Source organism: Amphiura filiformis, chromosome 18 (assembly GCF_039555335.1).
Source record: "Amphiura filiformis chromosome 18, Afil_fr2py, whole genome shotgun sequence".
NCBI classification, from domain to species: Eukaryota; Metazoa; Echinodermata; class Ophiuroidea; order Amphilepidida; family Amphiuridae; genus Amphiura; species Amphiura filiformis.
The window spans coordinates 43527580-43547379 of NC_092645.1; the positions used below are offsets into that span (position 1 = coordinate 43527580).

At 36.4% G+C, this 19800-nt stretch overlaps 1 protein-coding gene across 2 annotated transcripts in view; it reads right to left on the reverse strand.

Annotated features, from left to right (window-relative positions):
• Positions 1 to 270: 270 nt before the first annotated feature.
• The window catches only part of LOC140138703 (tumor susceptibility gene 101 protein-like), a 35971-nt gene continuing 16441 nt past the window's right edge, over positions 271 to 19800 (reverse strand). Inside the window, exons 5-11 of one of the 2 annotated variants that reach the window (XM_072160453.1) lie at positions 18451 to 18486; positions 13253 to 13409; positions 12085 to 12440; positions 10147 to 10239; positions 8360 to 8493; positions 6940 to 7042; positions 271 to 5346 (exon numbers count right to left, since the gene is read on the reverse strand). In XM_072160453.1, coding sequence (XP_072016554.1) covers positions 5254 to 5346; positions 6940 to 7042; positions 8360 to 8493; positions 10147 to 10239; positions 12085 to 12440; positions 13253 to 13409; positions 18451 to 18486 — 972 coding nt within the window. In that variant the 3' untranslated portion in view covers positions 271 to 5253. The remainder of the gene's footprint in view (positions 5347 to 6939; positions 7043 to 8359; positions 8494 to 10146; positions 10240 to 12084; positions 12441 to 13252; positions 13410 to 18450; positions 18487 to 19800) is intronic. The other variant, XM_072160454.1, reaches the window with a different exon arrangement.

Consider the following 19800-nt stretch of genomic DNA (forward strand, 5'->3'; position numbering starts at 1 on the left):
AGGTTGGTTCTTGGAAACCGTTTACCTCTTTTTTGAAGCTGGCCCATTTCACAATTCCTGGAATGTGAGGCGAGAGTACATTCCATGTACAGGCTGTAGATGGAATGAAGGTCCTTTCTTTTGACTAATTAACAAGGTTACATCTTGGAATTTGAAATGCGAGGTTGTGAGATCTAACTTTTGTTCATAATAGACCAAAACACTGGGAAATTATCTTATCCCCTAAACATCTGATACAAATTAAAATAAAACACTGGTTTTACTGATAAATATGGATTGCACAGTGCTTTTTATTCACTTTATCCAACCTATTATTCTACATTTGGTTTTTGAGTGCAACAAAGACATGAACTTGAACATTTTTCACTGACAATAATCCACCTGCAGGGATTGACCATAATTTATAAAGACTGCACAAAAAGTAACGCATCTGTTATAAATACGCATATAGCGTCAGAACTAATAATTGTTTTCACAATATTTCAACATAGAAAGAAGGATGATTTATTTACGCGCATTTTGATACCCCATTTGTCCAATATCGTTCTATACTAACAACACAGCAGTGTTTTTAAAGAAAAATACCCGAATCTCAAAGTTGCAGCTATTTGTATTGATTTGAAGTCAGCACAAAGATAAATGGGTTTTACGTGCCACAATGCTTGCGTAATAACCATTGATCGCTGTAAACTGCAACTTTTAAATTCGGGTATTTTTCTTTAAAAGCACTACTGTGCTGTTAAATTGAACAACATCTGACAAATGGGGTATCAAAATGGCGCGTAAATAAATCATCCTTATCTCTATGTAAAAATAGCGTGGAAACAATTCTTAGTTCTGAAGCTATAGGCGTATTTATAACAGCTATGTTTTGTGCAAACTATAGTTCAATTGTAATTGAGATAGCAGTTTCATCTTCGGGGTATGACTAAATCCAGTCAAATGTCTTAAACAAAATTACCACATAAACTTTACGGCTTGGGATTATGATTTTGACTTCAGATATACTGTATGCTTAATGGTTTTTTTTAATATGTAGACTAAATCCATCAGTCGTCTGCACACGTATTTGTGTTATGCTTGTAGTGATAACTGAAAAGCTTACCGTGTCATGTTAGACTATTCTCGCAAGACTTTGGTTGTACGCCACAGCGTGACTGCCTATCTGTGTCTGGTTGCATTGAGAATGAGCAGTTGTGTTCAAATTGACCGCATTTGTTATCGAACACATATTTTCAGAACTTCAGAGCGTGATCTTGTCACAACAATGTGATACAACGGCGCAGTACACAGGCGCTAATAGGTAGTCGCGCTATGGCGCACAATCAAAGTCATGAGAGTCTAACAAAATCGTGCTGGTGTCTGACTTTTTTAACACATAAGTATCTTATGAGGGAGGCCGTCTCATGTTAATATGTGTAAATTTACAGTTTTCATGTGCGCCCTCTCTCAAAAGTGACTGACTTAAGCACCCAGCTCTAATTAGGCTGATTACAGTACATCTTTGTTGCACCTATAATCAACATTAATTTATCATGATTTACAAAAGTAACATATATCAATACTTAGTATGTACATAAAATGATAAAATAAAGGTTATGTCGAGGGCTCAGTGCAATAAAGGCTCCAATGGCTCCCTTGGGTAATATCATTCATTAAAGCATGATTACATTTATATACAACATTACCCAGGGGAGCTATTGGATGTGTACCTTGTTGCACTGAGCCCTCGATGTATGGTATAATTTATATAATGGCTTACATTCCATTTTTTTTAAACTTGATATCACTACAATGTGAACCTTTGGTTTATCCTCCGTGTAAAATAGCACAGAATTGACCTTTTCGGTAAATCCCATAAGCCGTTGCGAGTACACCTGAGAACTCGTCATTTGACCGATGCGCACATCGTTTATTGCACACCGTCACTGCGCATTAATTGCAAGTCGGCGTAACGTCAAATGACAAGTTCTCAGGTGTACAGCTCAACTTATCATACTTTTCCTACATTCGACCTTGAATGATTTTTGAGTTGACACAGTCATGAAAATAACTATAGATACTTGACAAGACCATTAGTAGCCCAGTTCTGAACCTTTTCACTGATCATTCATAACAATAGGTATCTGATGGATCAGTGAAGATAAGAAGGGATTATAATATCCGTAACCTTGATATTATAGTACATCTCGAGGAAAAAGTGCAATGGACATGTTTTCATTTTATGTTTCAAATATCCCACGCATGAAAATTGAGTATTTAACCCGAAATGGAAAATGGAACAATTTATTGGAAATCTGCTTTAACAGATTTTTTTGACATCTTTTTCTGCACTGTATTATACCTAAATTAAGAAATTTGATAAATATTCAAAGAAAATATAGGTCATCCAAAAAATTGTGATTTTTACACCTTTTGGGGCAAAAAAGGAAAAATAAGCAAAAATATCAAAATCTGTCTAACAGTTTCATTCATCAAGTCATAACAAACGGCCTACATGCTTAATTTCTAATAAAATATTGAAATTGTGAAAAATATAGGTATTTATTGATTTTCATGTTTTTCTTGCAAATATGCTAATAATATGCAAATTATGAAATTGCAAAATAAAGTTTCTGCATAGCATACATCTTTCAAGTATGATGTTCAAAATGACAGACATCAAAAAGAGATTCGATGAAATGTAAAGGTGTAGTATCAATTTTGGCATGGACTGTCTGGTTAGGCAAAGTACGGTAAGTTGAGCTGTACTTGCAAAGGCTTATGGATTTACCGAAAAGGTCAATTAGCCTAGCCCAGAAATCTGCTATTGTAGGATTATGCAGCTTTATTCTGTAAGCTGCTTAATTCTTCAATGGAGGTTTACACTACTCCAACTCATGAATATCTTACACCAAAGATACACCGAACCTTGCAACAATAATACACCTTTGAACACTTTCATCATATCGTTAATTGTTTTTAACATAATGCCGAATAACAGTTTATTATACACCATCCCTATCTAACCTGTGAAATGCCTTGCGTGATTCACTGAGTGCTTTGCCCTATTTAAAAATCAGTAGCATGGCCCCTAAAGTATAACATAAATACAAAAAGGATGGTTTATACTTGGATGATATTCAGCACTATGCAGTGATCGCAACATGTAACCCACAACATCAAAAATCTTTCAAAATTAAATTTTTGATTTCTACACCAAGTGAAAGTGCTACTTTTATACTTTAAGGGGGGTCTTAACCCTGAAATATGGAAATTTTTGGGCCTCATAACTGCTAAATTGTTGGTCTAAAGAATGTAAAAGTATACATTTTTAGAATGGCAAAGACTTGATAAATTCATCTGTGAAGTCAAATTTGGGAAAAAATGCTGATTTTTGGAGAAAATCTCAAAAAACATTGTTTTTTTTTGGCCCAATTTTTTGCGGACGTAACAAAAAAATTCTTTGGGTAACTTTTTTTTTAGTAATTTTTAAAAACTAGATAAAAATATCTATGACATGTTTTTTATTTTATGAGGCCCGAAAGTTTCCATAATTCCAGGGTTAAGACCACCCTCAAAATGACACCTTAACCATTGATGTCAGATGTAGGAAAATGATTTTATGTGACAAATATATTACAAATTCTTTACTGTTTTCTTGATTTTCCCATTTTGGTTACCGTACAATCTTTAAATGTGGGCTTCTGACAACTGCCATGTTGCAGTGTGGCAAGTCACATATTTGTGGGATTGTTCCAATTTTCAAATAAAGCATTGATTGATATCACAATAATTTTAATTACAGAAATGAAACAGGTTTTTTTGTCCTCTCCTGTTACTTCCTCAATACAAAGCTACACCATTTTTCACCCTGATATGGCAGTGACGTCAGTGCGCATTTCATTGGGCGCAGCCTCAAATCGCTAGTTTACTCAAAGCGCTGGTGTACATACGCACCCACTTTAAGACGCTGCATAGATGGACGAGCGAAACAACTGCTTCAAAACGTTGACGTCACTTCCACATCAGGCTGAAAAATGGTATATATACTGCAGTTTGGCTGATTCATACTTTTTATTCAACGCTGAATATTCAATTCATTTTTCAATCTATTCCAGTCATTTTTGATCTTCTTGATGTCAAATATAATTGTTACAAGATAAGAATGAAAAGAAACAGATTGATTAGCAGATACTTGCAATGAATATTCATCAAACTACTTCCTATTCGCCGATCGCACGGTCGTCTCAAAATGAAGTTCTACCCGCAGAGTGTGTGTTGTGTGTGTGCGTACACCTGTCAAACGCATACCGCATATGCTTTGCAAAAGCCTTCTAGCACATTGCTAGAAAAGTGTGAGAAACAAAAATGCACATTTTGCGCATGCGTGTTTTGGTAGCAAGATGGCAGATCCATGCAAAGGGTGAATACCTTTGTACAGGAGTCAACTGTTGTTAATCTGTGATGAATCCATATTTTCACAGTAGCGTATACGTGAACACCACGGAAGCACACATACAAAATTCATCATGCTATCACAATAGTTCAATACATACCATTATGATAATTATAGTCAAGTTCAATGAGTTAGTTGGAAATCAATCATGCATTCTCTTGAGCAAACAGACCTATACAGTCACATCGCAAAAACATTTAGAATATCAAAGGCCAAGAGAAAAACTGTGTCACAAAAACTGGCTCATAAGAAGGCCCCCATATATAGGCTTCTCCTATCATTTGACAACAGTGCATTCTATATTGTACACATTTTTTAAATTGACTCTGGTAGCTGTTGCATATAAGCCTTCTAAGGGAACAAACCAAAAGTGTGATGACAATCATGACATCCTATAAATGAAAGTCAGTTCATTTTTCTTTATACTCAAATTATGCACTACTCATCAAAACTGATGCATATTTTTCTTCGTATCACACCCTTCAGATATTTAGAATATTGATTCAATTTCAAATCAGTTCACAGCATTAATATTGAATAGAAAATTTGACAAAATAATGTAAATCCTTAAAAGATCAACAATACTGACGTAATTGGACATTTTGACCCCCGTCCTAATGAACAGACTTTCATTTTTAAGATGTCAACAAACTTTTGGTTTGTTCCTTAACTGAATATGAAATTGCATGAAAATGGTTTGTGGTTCACTTGTAGTGAAATTGCTACACACGATATGCATGTCGTGCATGTAAAATGTTTTCATGACAAATTTGTTATCCGAAGTTCAAAGTCTCTCTGTCATCATCTTCCTTGAATCAATGTCCCACGTCTCTTAATCCGGCTGTTTGTCTCGCTTTCTGGATGTGCGCCCTCAGGAGGAACTGCTTTCGTGATAGCTCTCGAACATGCTGAAAAAAAAGTTGAAATTAGATGCAAACATTTGTAACAAAGAGCGTTGAATTATGATCAAAATAATATTGTGCTACGGGGATGTAAATTATAATATGTTGTCAACTAGCCTGTACCAAATAGCTGGGACTAAGACAACAATGACATCTATTAGGATGGCAACATCTGAATAAAATCCCAAAGTAACTTCTCAATTTGCATGAATAACCACAAATTATAGTCAGCAGAACTTATCGTGCACCAGCAACACAATATACAAACGGTCAACATAATTGAATTGCAAAACATTGATCATTTTTACTCAAAAATAAATAACAAGTTCAGATGTAAAATGCGATAAATGCCATTTTAAAACTACTTGAGATAAGGCCATCAACATGTGCCCAATAATGCTAGCTTTAATTAAAATAATGCCATACTTTAAAGATTCAAAGATAAATTTGGAAAAAATATCATCAAAGCAGCAAATATTTCCTTACAATTTTCTTTACATGACCACTTATATATTTGTCAATATCTCAAATTGAGATATCAGGTTTTGCATCTGAATCTTCATTTTAACTAAAATGCAGATTTTTGGTTTATCCTTAGTGTAAGAAAGCACGAAATACTAATAAGATTGGAGTTAGGGTTAGGATTAGGAATTAGGGTTAGGTTTAGGGTTAGGGTAGGATTAGGGTTAGGATTAGAGTTGGGATTTGTTTGGTATTCTCTTACATGAAGGATACACCAGATTTTTTCAGGTAACGCCAAAGAGATTAGAACCAACTCGGAAATATCACGTGTGTAATGCTATGGTAAATCTGTCATATTGGTTTGTCACTCCTTGAGGGCAATTAGTGTACCTCAGTAATTGTCACCCATGGCACAAAATCGAATGACAATTTGCAACTTTAAGCTTGAGTATTACAATGGTTTGGGTATTGCACAATAGTCATAACGCATTACAAGCTGGGGGCACGGTGGCGCAGCGGTACGGGCTCTACCTCGCAATCGGAGGGTTGCGAGTTCGAGCCCCGGTGGTGCCATCATGTTGTGCACTTGGGCAAGGCACTTTACCTCACTTGCCTCTCTCTACCCAGGGGTGAAATGGGGAGCTGTTAGGGATATTGTCCATTGAGCGCCGCCCAAAGGTATGAGCATGCCTTGGGCATTGTATGGTAGCTGACATATTCTAACGACGGCGGAATAAATGTAAAGCGCTTTGATACATGTGAAAGGCGCTATATAAATGTCAACATTTATTTTTATTTATTTTTAACCCACACAATCACACACTTTAAATTGAAGTTTGCTGTGTGTGCATGGCAAAAACTATTTTACTCTCCATGAGTGACACTAAATAAAACATGGCAGCATCAGGACTCTTTGGGACAATATAATTGTTTGATGCGGCAGTGATGTCAGAGCGCATTTCAATGGGCACGGCTAGCAGACGCTCAAAGCGCTAGCGTACCCACAAACTCGCTTAAAGACACCGCATAGATGCACGCACGAAACAGCCTCAACACGTTGATGTCGCTGCCACATCAGTGTGAAAAATGTTATAATCTCTTTGGCTGACCCCAAAAGAATGTGATGCATTGACTAACCTTTAAGAAGACTTCTAAATCTATCACATCTTTTCTTAAGGCTTCCATCAGGTAATAGTATGTGTCTTCTATCGTCATCTCTTCAGAGAATAAGTTCAGCAGTCTGTATTGGTGAAAGAATTAATCAGTTGTATTATCACAGACTGTGACGTTTTAGTGACAGGCATTAAAAAAGGTTGATAGGCATAACACGGTCGACCCTAGATACAAAGACCCACACCTTTTTTATTGCACTTTCCACACAGAATATTTGTGCCTGACCATTTGTTATTTTTTTCAAACATAGGAATGAAATATTTTTATTCTAGTATTATTTTGAAAATCCAGTTCTGGTATATACATATGAGCAATCTTTAGTCCTTCAACCCTAATTTACACAAATAGGATGCAATTGGGGTTTACCTTTTGTTTACTTACTCTTTTTATAACCTGGGATACTTGGATAACAAATGAAATCCATTGTTCTGCAAGGTGGAACATTCTGTGAGAATCGGAATTGATTCTTGCCACAATTTTCCATTCCGAATGTTGATAATTACACTAATCATTTCATTCTCACTGGAACTTGTTCTGCAGGATTTAACATTTTGTGGGAATCAGAATTGACTCTTGCAAGAAAATTATCAGCCCTAAGTGCCCAAAATTTGGCTTCCTTCTAAAGCTGAATTTATGCTACATCACTAACCGCTAACGATTGGTTTTTAGCCAATGAGGTAAAGCACTTTTTGTTTCATTGGGAAAAGTGTGCTACCCTATTGGCCAAATACCAGAAGTGGGTAAGTGCAAATAGCTGCCCTGTGAACATTTGCAAATTTACACACAGTATATTGTACTCTTCTAACACACAGCAGCTACAAATGGCAGCTATTTCACTTACCCACTTCTGGCACTGAGCAGTTGATTTATGTTACCCTATTGAAAGTGTCCCAACACTATTGACGAGGTTTGTAAAGGGCTTATGTAACTTTCCTATACATCCAGTGTTCGAAATATGCCCCAAAAAAGTTACAGGCCAGCCGGGCTTGACCTTAAAAAGTTACCGGCCACGGGCCGGCAACTAGATGCCAGTCAGAAAAGTTACCGGCCAGGCCAAAAGTTACAGGCCAATGCCCGGCTGACCGGCCCTATTTCGAACGCTGTATACATCCATACTTACTGTTTATACAGTGGAGTCGTAGGGGTGACAGCTTCATCGATATCCAGTTCTTCCTTGCCTTCTGTCTTAGCTAAGGCTTGCTTGATCTCTTCATTTATGTTACCTTATACTTCCCTATACATCCATACTTACTGCTTATACAGTGTAGTCGTAGGGGTGACAGCTTCATTGATATCCAGTTCTTCCTTGCCTTCTGTCTTGGCCAAGGCTTGCTTAATCTCCTCATTTATGTTACCCTATACTTTCCTATACATCCATACTTACTGCTTATACAGTGGAGTCGTAGGGGTGACAGCTTCATCGATATCCAGTTCTTCCTTGCCTTCTGTCTTGGCCAAGGCTTGCTTGATCTCTTCATCCTTAACTCTCATTAACTGAATGTTTTTCTCAACTTCAACCTGAATAATTTAAGGATACAAAATATATTGGCGTGTTGTTGTTTTGTTTTTTTATATCAAGGAATATCTATGTTTTAAGGGGGTACTACACCCCTGCCCAATTTTATGCCTATTTTTGCATTTTTCTCAAAAATTATAGCGCATTTGGGACAAGTAAGATATGTATATTATAGGGGCAAGGACTACAACTACTGCACTGGAAATTTTATTTCAGCACAGACAACAGTTGTGGAGTTACAGTCAAAAATGAGGGAATACCAATATTTGATCAATAAATCAATAACTACTTGCTTTGAGTTGCTGAATTTTCAGTACAGTTGTTGTAGTCCTTGCCCTTATAATATACATATCTTACTTGTCACCAATGTGCTATAATTTTTCAGAAAAATGCAAAAATAGGCACAAAATTGGCCAGGGGTGTAGTACCCCCTTAAACCACTACTGCCTGATTGGTTATTTACATGACTTAATCATCTTTCCTCTAGCATTACTAGTTGGAAGAAGATACCAAAAAAAACGCAGGAATTTCAGATGGTAAAAGCGGACAAATGCCAGATGACAGTTTTTATCTACAAGCCTTTACCAGCTATTTTATAGCTCCAACAGAAACAAGTTGTAAGAGTAAGAAGAATATATTGTTGGGTAGCGTTAACCCCCGATCGGGGGTGAATGACCCCCTAAATTTAAAAAATATTAATTTTTCACCCTCTATATTGGGAATATGTGCAAGCTCGGGGGTGAACTCTGACCCTCTACTTTTGGACCTTACTCCTACCCCTGACTACACTGCAAAATATTTTTCGCCCCCGAGATTTAATTTTCACCCCATGTATTTGGATTTTCTGCAAGCCTGATTTTCGGGCCTTAATGCTACCCCTGGAAAATGTTGATGAGAAAGAAAATTCTTACTGTTACAAAATGTACAAAAATGTCAAATTTGAAGGTATTTTCATTCATTTTGCAGGGAACATCAAACACAAATAAAAAACAACACCTTTGAACATTTAGGCATTTTTGTGTCCCCTTCAAAATGACAATACCTTCAAATTTGACAAATTGTTCTGTTCCCTGTTTGTCAAATGAGTAACAGTGAAAATGTACACAGGGGTTTTTTCCTGCCTAGCAACAATATGTATTCTGGAGTGAAGAACTGGGTGTAAAATCTTCACCAAAAGGTTATGTCACAGCATCACCCGGACTCTTCCAGTTGAAATCCATACACCCCCTATGCAAGACATGCCTTTAATCTTCTACACAGGGAGTACGAATTGCAAATGGGGTTACCTGAATGGGTGACTCCATTTGAAATCCACATTCCTTGTTTGGGAGATTAAGGGCATGTCTTCCATAGGGGGTGTATGGATTTCAACTGGAATAGCCCAATGAGGGCTAATCATTCCAAGTGCCAGCGACGAAACTGCTACGCACATACCGAATATTTTTGCGATCTTTTGCGTAAATGTGAAGACATGCAACACTCTTTCGTGTAACTCAAAGGCACGCAATGCTGGTGTGATTAGACAAGTAGCAAGCACGATCGAACCATCAACCCTCATGAATATGCAAGAATTCGCAGCATACAAAGCACAGTGACTTTGGCTGTTAGTGCATCAATAGACAGTACATTTTCTAGTCTGTGATTGCATTACTTACCTGTTCTTGTTCCAGCTTGTTGACCATTTCTTCTAATTGTCTCTGTCCAGTCTGCAATTTGTCTTTTGTCGCTGTCAGTGAATCCATCTCTGCCTGTAACGTCAAATAAACACATTCAAGTTTAGCTGCATGGCTAATTGAATTATTGTATTTGTAATTCCATTCTCTATAAGCACCCATTCAGAGATTTTTCAAATTGCACAAAAATGAAATAATTAAGTGGCCATTTCATTAAGCTTACATTCTCAGCCTGAACAAAATATCAAAACTGCTGATTTAAAATTCTTAATAATGCCAATTTATAGTGGACACTCCATTCATATGAGGGACTTTATATAAACATTTCTGAAATTTTTATTTAAAAATGCACATTTTTAACCAAATTTGACCTCCACATTGAGTTTCTCAAATAATGTTTTTGCTGTAGTCTCCATACATGTAAATAAGGTAGAGTCCAAAGTTTTCCGTTTTACGGAAAACGGAAAAAAATCATGGAATCGGAGGTACAACACCGAAAATGACATTTTTGTATGATGTGACAAAAATTGTTAAAAGATAAGAGAAATAAATGTTAAAAACAATCATGAGCTGTGCGTGTCGATTTTTATGATAAAAATAATGTATATTACCAGGCATGAACCCCCTATATCCATCCAAACATCGTAACAGTCGGCCTGTTGTCGTGAGAATATTCCAATCAGAGCATATTGATCACGATATTGAACACTTATTGTGACATTAATATCATTGTTTAGACATTTTAAGCTTTATTCATGAAACATGGATTTGCAAATTTTACAACACGGATTACAACACGGAAAATGGATTTTAGAAAACGGTAAACTTCGGACTCTAAAATAAGGTGATACAAGATCCCTGTACATTGGTGGTGGCCTAAAACCCATATCATACTAGCACTGACAGTAATTAAACACTAGTAGCGCTTGCACAATCACTACCAGCATTCAATATAGACCACTTGACATCACTGTTTATCAACAAAGGCGAGGGACTGGTCTATCGATATGCTTGAACGAACCGCTTCACTGCTCTATGGCATTCTTGTACTATATGAAATGTGGTGGGCGATTTAAAATGCATGTGCCCTGAGGAAACTATGATGCGTACGCACACTGTAAGGCAAAGAACAATGGAAATTGCCATAATTCACATGCATACTGCGGGCAATGACGTCACATGTCAAGTGGTCTATACTTTCCACCTTCATAAAATTGGAATGATATAATATTTGTAGGAAAATGAAAAAAAAAAAAATTACGTAAGGTTCAAACCCAATTTTCTCGAAAAGTTGTTTAAATTATTCGCGGTGACCCACCTTACGCCTCATTGGAATAAAGCCGACGACATGGTAAAGCCTGGTTTGTTATGCATAGTGTACCTCCGGCATTTATTGTAAAAAGCTTAACATTGAATAACTGGTATCTTTAAAAGTTGCATGTGAAACAGATTTGTGCATATAGCGCTTTCGGCTTATAACAGTGCACGTTATCAGCACAAAGCATTACAGGTAGAACACAAACAAGTAAGTTAACAAACACAGTTTGCTGGGCACATGGCAAAATAATCCAATATTTTTCCCTCTGTGAGCAACACGCATACCTGCATGCCATATATTTATGGGTCCAATTTTTTCAGGATTAACATTGCATGCATGTGTAGTTCACATCATGCTTTTCCTTTGGTTCGAATATGAATTATTGCATTTACTTGTGTTCAATTGGCCTAGTAAGTTTTTAAATTGCCCCAGAGGAATTTGAGAACATATAAGTAAAACATTGATTTTTGAAAGTCATTATTGGGCAAATAACGAAATTGGCTCAAGCTGAAAATCCATATAAAGGGAACACTGATTCAACACAGTAGAAAGGGAAAAATGGTATGAAGCTTCATTTTTGTGTGTTATTGTGTACCACATACCTGATATCGATCAAACGTTTCGTTCATCTTCCGTCTCAACTTCTCCTCAACAGCTGACTGTAGCGACGCTCTGATGGCTTCGTCCCCTACGCTAACTTGTGTCTGGAGGGGCTTGTGAGCTGCACTTGCAACAGGTGTCTCCGTAGCCGCAGCGCTGCTTGGAGGATACGGTGGCGTAGCCTGGGGTTGACTCGCTGGAGGATATCTTGGGGGCTGTTGTTGGGGGTATTGGGTAGGAGGATATTGGTAATTAGGAGTGGGTTGGTAGCCACTACTTGTTGGGGGATACTGGTAGGGGAGATTACCAGGCCCAGATGGCTGAGGCATGGGCATAGGCATAGCACCTGGATTGAAACCTAGGAAAAAAAAAAAAAAAAAGTTCCTAGCTTATCTCATATATAAATTTAGCTTTAGCTGACTCTAGTACCCTAGTATCCCTTATTTAGATGAAACATTATCATTGGGGGGTAGGACTATACTCGATTTTTGTTTTGTTTTGTTTTTTATTAAATTTTTTCCAGTTTTGGAGTGTCACTAGACCTATAGTTCGTCAATTCAGAAGTACAAAGTAAATCGGTGGCATGGGGGTTAAAACATGTGAAGCGTGGTGCACTTGGCAAGCACAGATCGTGCAGCAGTTGACACACCACAGAAGCATTTACACAAGCATTGTACTCAAATAATTATTCTCATACCTCCAGTTTCCGAGGCCTATTAACTTTGTACTTCTGAGTTGACAGACTATAGAGCTAAATGCTAGGATCATTTACGGTTGTGTTTTTTATGTTTTTAATATGTTATAAAGTTATAATTTTGTCATAGTCTACCTACAATCTACATGTATTTGAAATGATTTCAAAATGGATACAAATCGAATGCAATCCAAAGAGGGACTATACTAGTGTCAGTATGGTAATAACTTAACTCACAACTTACCTTTTGTAATTTCATTTGGCAGAATATATTTACGGTTTCCCTTCTATAGATTTTCCAAATAAATAAATAAATGTCCTTTTTTCACATGACTTTTCCATGCCAATATTAACCCATGGAATTTCTATGGTGTTCAAGTTTTTAGCACAAAAAAATTGAGGGCGGGCTTGTGAGAAAATGTTACAATATGGCTTTAACAGTGCCTGCTTGTTTAATGCCAGTACAAATAGTATACCTGGTGCGGGTTGTCTAGCTGGTCCAGGGTACCCCATTGGTTGTCCTGGTGTGTATGTAGGTCTAGGAGGTGGCTGTGATCCTCTGGCAAATACAGGTGAATTCTCACCAAACACTGCTGACATCACCTGAATGAGTCCTATCAGGTCAGATGCAGGCTGTATATGAAAAAGGAAAATTGGTATTACAAAATGCGGTAAATGTGTAACATTTCATGTTTAACTGATATCTGCGTTCCAAGCATTTACCGTGAAAAATAAGGTCTGAATAATGATATTTTTGTGTATAGGCAATCCATTGCTCTGAACGTGTCATTTGAGCTCTAACATCTAGCCCTTTTTTAGCTATATTTTGTCTCGTCTCAAGTTGAGAGTAACACCATGTTGGATTTTCCTGTGATAGATTCAAATCATTATAGTTACGTGGTTGAGTCGCCAGCGTATGGACAAATCGCCCTTCTACGTGTGTGCTGTGTATACGCCCGTGGGATTAGGTTAGCACACGTGAGTCAAGTCTGCCACTGCAAAATCCAACATGGTGGTACTCTCTGACTATAAATTATCTTTGGTCTGTCTGTTACACTTATGCATGTTGCAACATGCATGTGCAATATATAAATGCAAATTTTCGCAAAATAACGTACAATTTCAGGCTCTGAATGATTCTCCTCATCCTCATGGTTATTTCCACCAAGTTTCAGTCAAATCAGAATAATTTATAATTTGACATCTAGATGACCTTGGAGACCTCTGGTTGTTTTTAACATAATCTCCCACACTTTTAAGTTTATTTACCACCAAGAATTTGCCCAATCAGAGCCATTGTCCTTGACACCCCGCTTGATCCTTCCCATGGGAAGTATTTGTCTAACCTTGGTTAATGGTTATGATCTATTCGGAAGTCAGAAATGAATAGCCAAACAAAGGAAATAAAACTTCTCTTGTTGCCTATTGTTTTGGAATCACTTCAACTGCTCATATCTTTGGAACTACAGACTGAGTCAAAAAGAAGTAAACTCATGTTTGAGGGGCTGTAACTCAAGATCTGTAAGGAACCTGCTAAAAATAAAAATACCACTGGAAAGAGTAAATTCTACACGTCTAAATAAAAAAACGAATTGTTGCAATTGCTCACAGCAAAATAAAGTTATACTCATTTGAATACAACCACCCATTTTTGTAGCTGTACACGGCTGGTTGATTTTCATCTATTTAAATTTCGACGAATCAGCAAAGTGCTAACAGGATTTATTGTTGAAAAGACAACTTTTGCTTTTAATTAATATTCAACAAAGTCCATGACGGTACTATAGTTTGTAGGCATACCAATTCAAGTCTTTACGAACAATCCGGCAGAAGCTTGATTGGGGAATGTTGGGTAAAGGATTGAGCTGATCTTTGGTCTTACCCCGGGGTCTTGCTATAACGCATGTCTAACTCTAGCAATGTTCGCTTGTGATCTAGCAGATCGTGGTCTGCCTGAAGCTTCCGGCTGCCTGTTCCTTAGTGTCCCATGCATATTGAGCTTGTTCACATTCTTATATACTGCTCCCTTACATGAAACCCGATTAGCTGTAGGAAATTGGAGACGAAAAAGACGCTGAACTTCAGTGGGACTCTTAGTTTCATGATATTTCGTCGACAGAAACGTGCGCTCCCGTGCGGTAAATTGTGGAGCCATGTTGTCATTTGGCCCGTTATATTATAATGTAGTGCAATGAGATAAAATTCATATTGAAAAGAGCCCTTAATGTAGGAATTATTGCTCTAAACCACACCTGCCACAGAACTTTATTTGCATTTGAATATCGCGCCTTACCAATCAATATAATAGGTATGCCCCGACTTGGGAAGTGAAACCGTGTGCAGCTACAAAAATGGGTGGTTGTATTCAAATGAGTATAACTTAAGTTTGCTGTGAGCAATTGCAACAATTCTTTTTTTTATTTAGATGTGTAGAATTTGCTCTTTCCAGTGGTATTTTCATTTTTAGCAGATTCCTTACAGATCTCGAGTTACAGCCCCTCAAACATGAGTTTACTTCTTTTTGACTCAGCCTGTATATGGCTCAAAATATGCTAAGGTGTCATATTATAGCCATATATTTTGACATCTTTTTTTAAAAATAATAATTATAGAAATGGAATATTTGCTAGTTTAGTGGCAAGTTTAGGTAGTAAAGACATAGCATACACAATTTAAGTAAAATCCTTTCACTCTAAATAAAAAAAAAAAATAAAAAATAGCTGTAAAAATGCCTATTTTCACACTTTTATTTGTAACATGCCAAGAGACGCCTTTTTCAACAGCTTTTAATTTTTTATGGATCCTTATAGAAATTCATGTGACCTGTTTCCCAAAATGGTGCAGTAAACCAATCAAAAAAAAAACAGAAAGAGGCATTATGAATTATAAGTTAACAGATCAAAAAAAAGGATTTAAAAGTTTGCCTTTATGTATGTTACTATTGTCTGTCAAACTTTTGATTGATTTTGAAGTCCCTCAGTTTTTATAAACAAAGACTTGAAGCATAAACTAAAGGGTAAATCTATTGTAAATAACTTCATTTCTCCATATTATAATCAATTTGTAAGTGGCTGCCATCTTTTTTGAACATATAACAATTTTAAAATTTTTCTTGAAATGTCTGTCAAATAGTAACATACGCAAGACGGTGCTGTAATTCCTGCTAAACTAGGGTGATACAGCTAATTATGCTACATGACATAGCATTTAGCTCCACCTAGCTTTGTGGCACTATCACTTTGTGAGGAGAAGCTTTTTGATGACACAATCCATTGTTAAGTGTTGTCTGTCAAACATTTGTACGCATAAGTAACATACGCAAGATTTGTATGTGTCTGTCAAAAGTAACATACGCAATACGTTTAAAAAAATAAAAATCACTTGATGTTCACATTATGATGATAGTTTAGAGTTTATAAAAGTGTTTTAAAACATGTGATTTATAAACTGCATGTGATCTTTATTCAATTTCCCATCTTGAACTACTGTTTTTTTGCCAAATTATTATTCTGTATGTTACATTTGACAGACATCTTGCGTATGTTATGGCTTGACAGACACACATATTTTATTTATAACAATTTATCCTCCTTATTGTAATATTTGGACACATTTTTTTCCACAATCAGTTGCTGTAGGTCCTACACCTAAATAACCACAAAATACCTTATGTAATACTTTATAAGTGTTTATTTGATTGCAGAAAATCATCTCGATTGTGTCTGTCAAATATAACGTACGCAAGGGCTAGAAAATCAAATTTGTGAAGTAAATGGTCAATAACTTATCTTTCTTTTAGTGTATTATGAACGATATATGTGCATACTATAATTTAAACCTGGTTGGAGACCAAAAGAAAAGAGCTGGAAAAATAATTGTGTGTTACACTTTTATGACACCTTAGCTTATTTTGAGCCATATGTTCAATTTCAATGGAGTTTTCTGCAAAATATAGCTTTGCAAATGCTTTATACAATTATGTAGAATTTAGAAAACTGAAAATTGAATATGTACCAATTCAGTCTGATTTTCCTTGATCACACCAAATATTTGGGCATATTAACCTCATGACCCACCCCTAGATGACCCTTGACCTCAAACATCATGTCACTGTAAGTGTTCCCACCCAATGATCACTGCTACACATGTACCAAATTTGAGTTCACTATAGTGATACTTTTGGAATGGCATCTATTATTTTTATGAATCTTTAATCAACACATAGTCTCTAAATGAAAAAGTTCAGGGGAGACAAAAATAGGAAAATTTTGTTACAGATATTTTCACGACTTTGAAGTTTTGGGAAAAGTACAATGTAACTCTGTAGCATTAATATATTTTTGAGCGTTGTTATATTCACCTTTACATGCAGATGTCTGCAAACCACAAAAAATGAATCTCATGAAAATTACAGCTTATACATTGAAACGTTCTGTGTGTTTATCTAAACCACTGTTAGTATTGAGTAAAATTAAATTGGCCTGGGTGCAATGGGGAATCCAGGTACATGTACACTGTAGCCCATGAAATTTCGGTTTCCTAAATAAAGAAATACATCAGAAATTTTGGAAAATGTTGCTATTTTGTAGGCACCATAGTTTATCTTCAGGCTTCAAAGTAGAAAATAAAACCTACATGCACTAATGCATGTAGTTAGTTCAGCTTATATGCATTCAAAAAAGTTACATGCACATACAAAAAATTACATGCACAAATCACCCCTGGGCAGTCACCACTGCAATTCATGAAGTTAATTCAGCATCGAAGTGGTTACGTAATTCTCTTGGTTACCGGATCACGCTACTTTAGTATGCCTTCGAGTGCCATATACTTTATGTGGTGATCATTTCGATCGTGGTTCATTACTCTAGCGCGTGATCCCGTTGACATAGTAACATTACGTAACTTCGATACTGAATAGAGAGAATTTATATCCTTCAACGAAAAACAGCATGTATGATTATCCAAAATAAAATACCTTTGTGTAAGGAGATACAATTTACTCATTTCTTAGAATAAAATTATCCAGATCAAAAACATTATGTTTCTCTGACTATTTCTATAAAACACATATTCACAATTTAATTTAAGCCATAATGTACGATCTTATAATATAAGTTAAATAATGATATTAGCTAAATGAAATCGGCCAAATTTGTTGTGTTAGTAGCTCAACAGAGCAATTTTGAAATAAAGTCATATCAGAGAGCTTGCGATTTCCAAACGAAAAAATCATACGCCCATGCACCTATTCAAATCCTGTCACATGAGAGTGATTTTGAATAGATCGATGCACGGGCGTTTGATGCGTACGCTTGGAAATCACAAGCTCTCTATTATGACTTTAATTCCCCATAGAACTCCATGTTAAACAGACAAAATAGCCCATGGGGTTTCTTTCACTTTACCTTGTTATTTCAGCTTAAAATGGACTGAAACCTTCCAAGCAGTTTACTACTAACATTTTAACATTTCGGGTAAAGAATAGCAAAATTAAAATTTGACGGAAATCGTACATTATGGCTTTAAAGCCATATTTTTACCCATCAAACAGTGAATTTACTAATTTATTTCATCAGACCTAGCAGTGATGATTGTAAATGGGATAAACTTTTATTTTTACATGCACAGAGTGTATACGGTACAGTGCACGTGTGCACATGCATGTGTAAACCTTGGTATTGCGATGCCTGTTTATCTTGCTTGGATCCTACAAATGGAGAGAAGCAATAAACACAATGTAAAACTGGACTATTCAGTTGAATCGGTATGAATGATCTGTAACTATAGGCCTAAAGAAAAAATTGTTTGATTGGCGTAACCCGACCGACCCTAAAAATAGGCCCAACTCTAGACTTTTTTTCTTATTTTTTTGCAAAAAATGGATAAAAAAAATAAAAAAAGATTAAGATTTCAAAAAAAAGAGAAAAATCATGATTTTCAGCTTAAAATGTGTGTAAAAAAAATTAAATTAAAAAAAAGAATTGCCAACCGACCTACCCTAATTTTTTTTTTTTTTTTTTTTCATGTTACGCCAATCAAACAATTTTTTTTTAGGCCTAACTGTACACAAGTCTTAAAAATACTTAGCAGTATAAATACTCATCCTGTATGAGGAGTGGGCTATTTTAGTTGAAATCAAGACATCCCCTAGCTATGACCATAATCTGATCTCCCACACAGGGAGTGTGAATTTCAAATGGGGTTACCTGAATGGGTGGCTCCATTTGAAATCTACACCCCCTGTGTGGAAGATTAAGGTCATGTCTTCCATAGGAGGGTGTACATGTATGCACTCTGTACAATGATCACAGACTACCATAGACGAATCACAGTCAAAGTGTCAGCCTCGACAGTCATCCATAAACCCTCCATCGACAGACATCCATACATCAACAGACGAAACTGCTATGCACATAACCCGTATCTAATATGGCGCAAAGATCACATATACTGTAAAAGTGGAAATTTTCACGCTACATTTATTTTCATGATTTTTCGCGTTCCAACCTGCTACCGCAAAAATAACAATGTGCGAATATATTCCTTTTGTGTTTTAGGTCAATGTAAGGAACGTAAAATAGCGAATTAAAAAACACATGAAACAGTTGGAAATTGGCAAATCACAAAAAATTAATCACGCAAAAATTTCCACTTTTACAGTACACAAAAGGCACGCAATCCTGGGTGATTGTAAGGCACACACAATCAAACGATCAGCCCTCATGAATATGCATGGATTCACAGCATACAAAGCACAGGGACTGCTTGTGATTCGTCTGTGGTAGTCTGTGACAATGATAATACTTACATATTTCCATTCGTGTAGGTCATGAATATGCAAGAATTCACAGCATACAAGGCACAGGGACTGTTTGTGATTTGTCTGTGGTAGTCTGTGACCAGGGTCTTAGCTAGCCACCCGGCTGGCCGTCATTTTAGACGGCCAGTTTGCTCCTGGGACGGGCAAAATTAATGCCTTTGACAGATGCTATATCATAAATTGTATGTTTTGAAAAGCTAA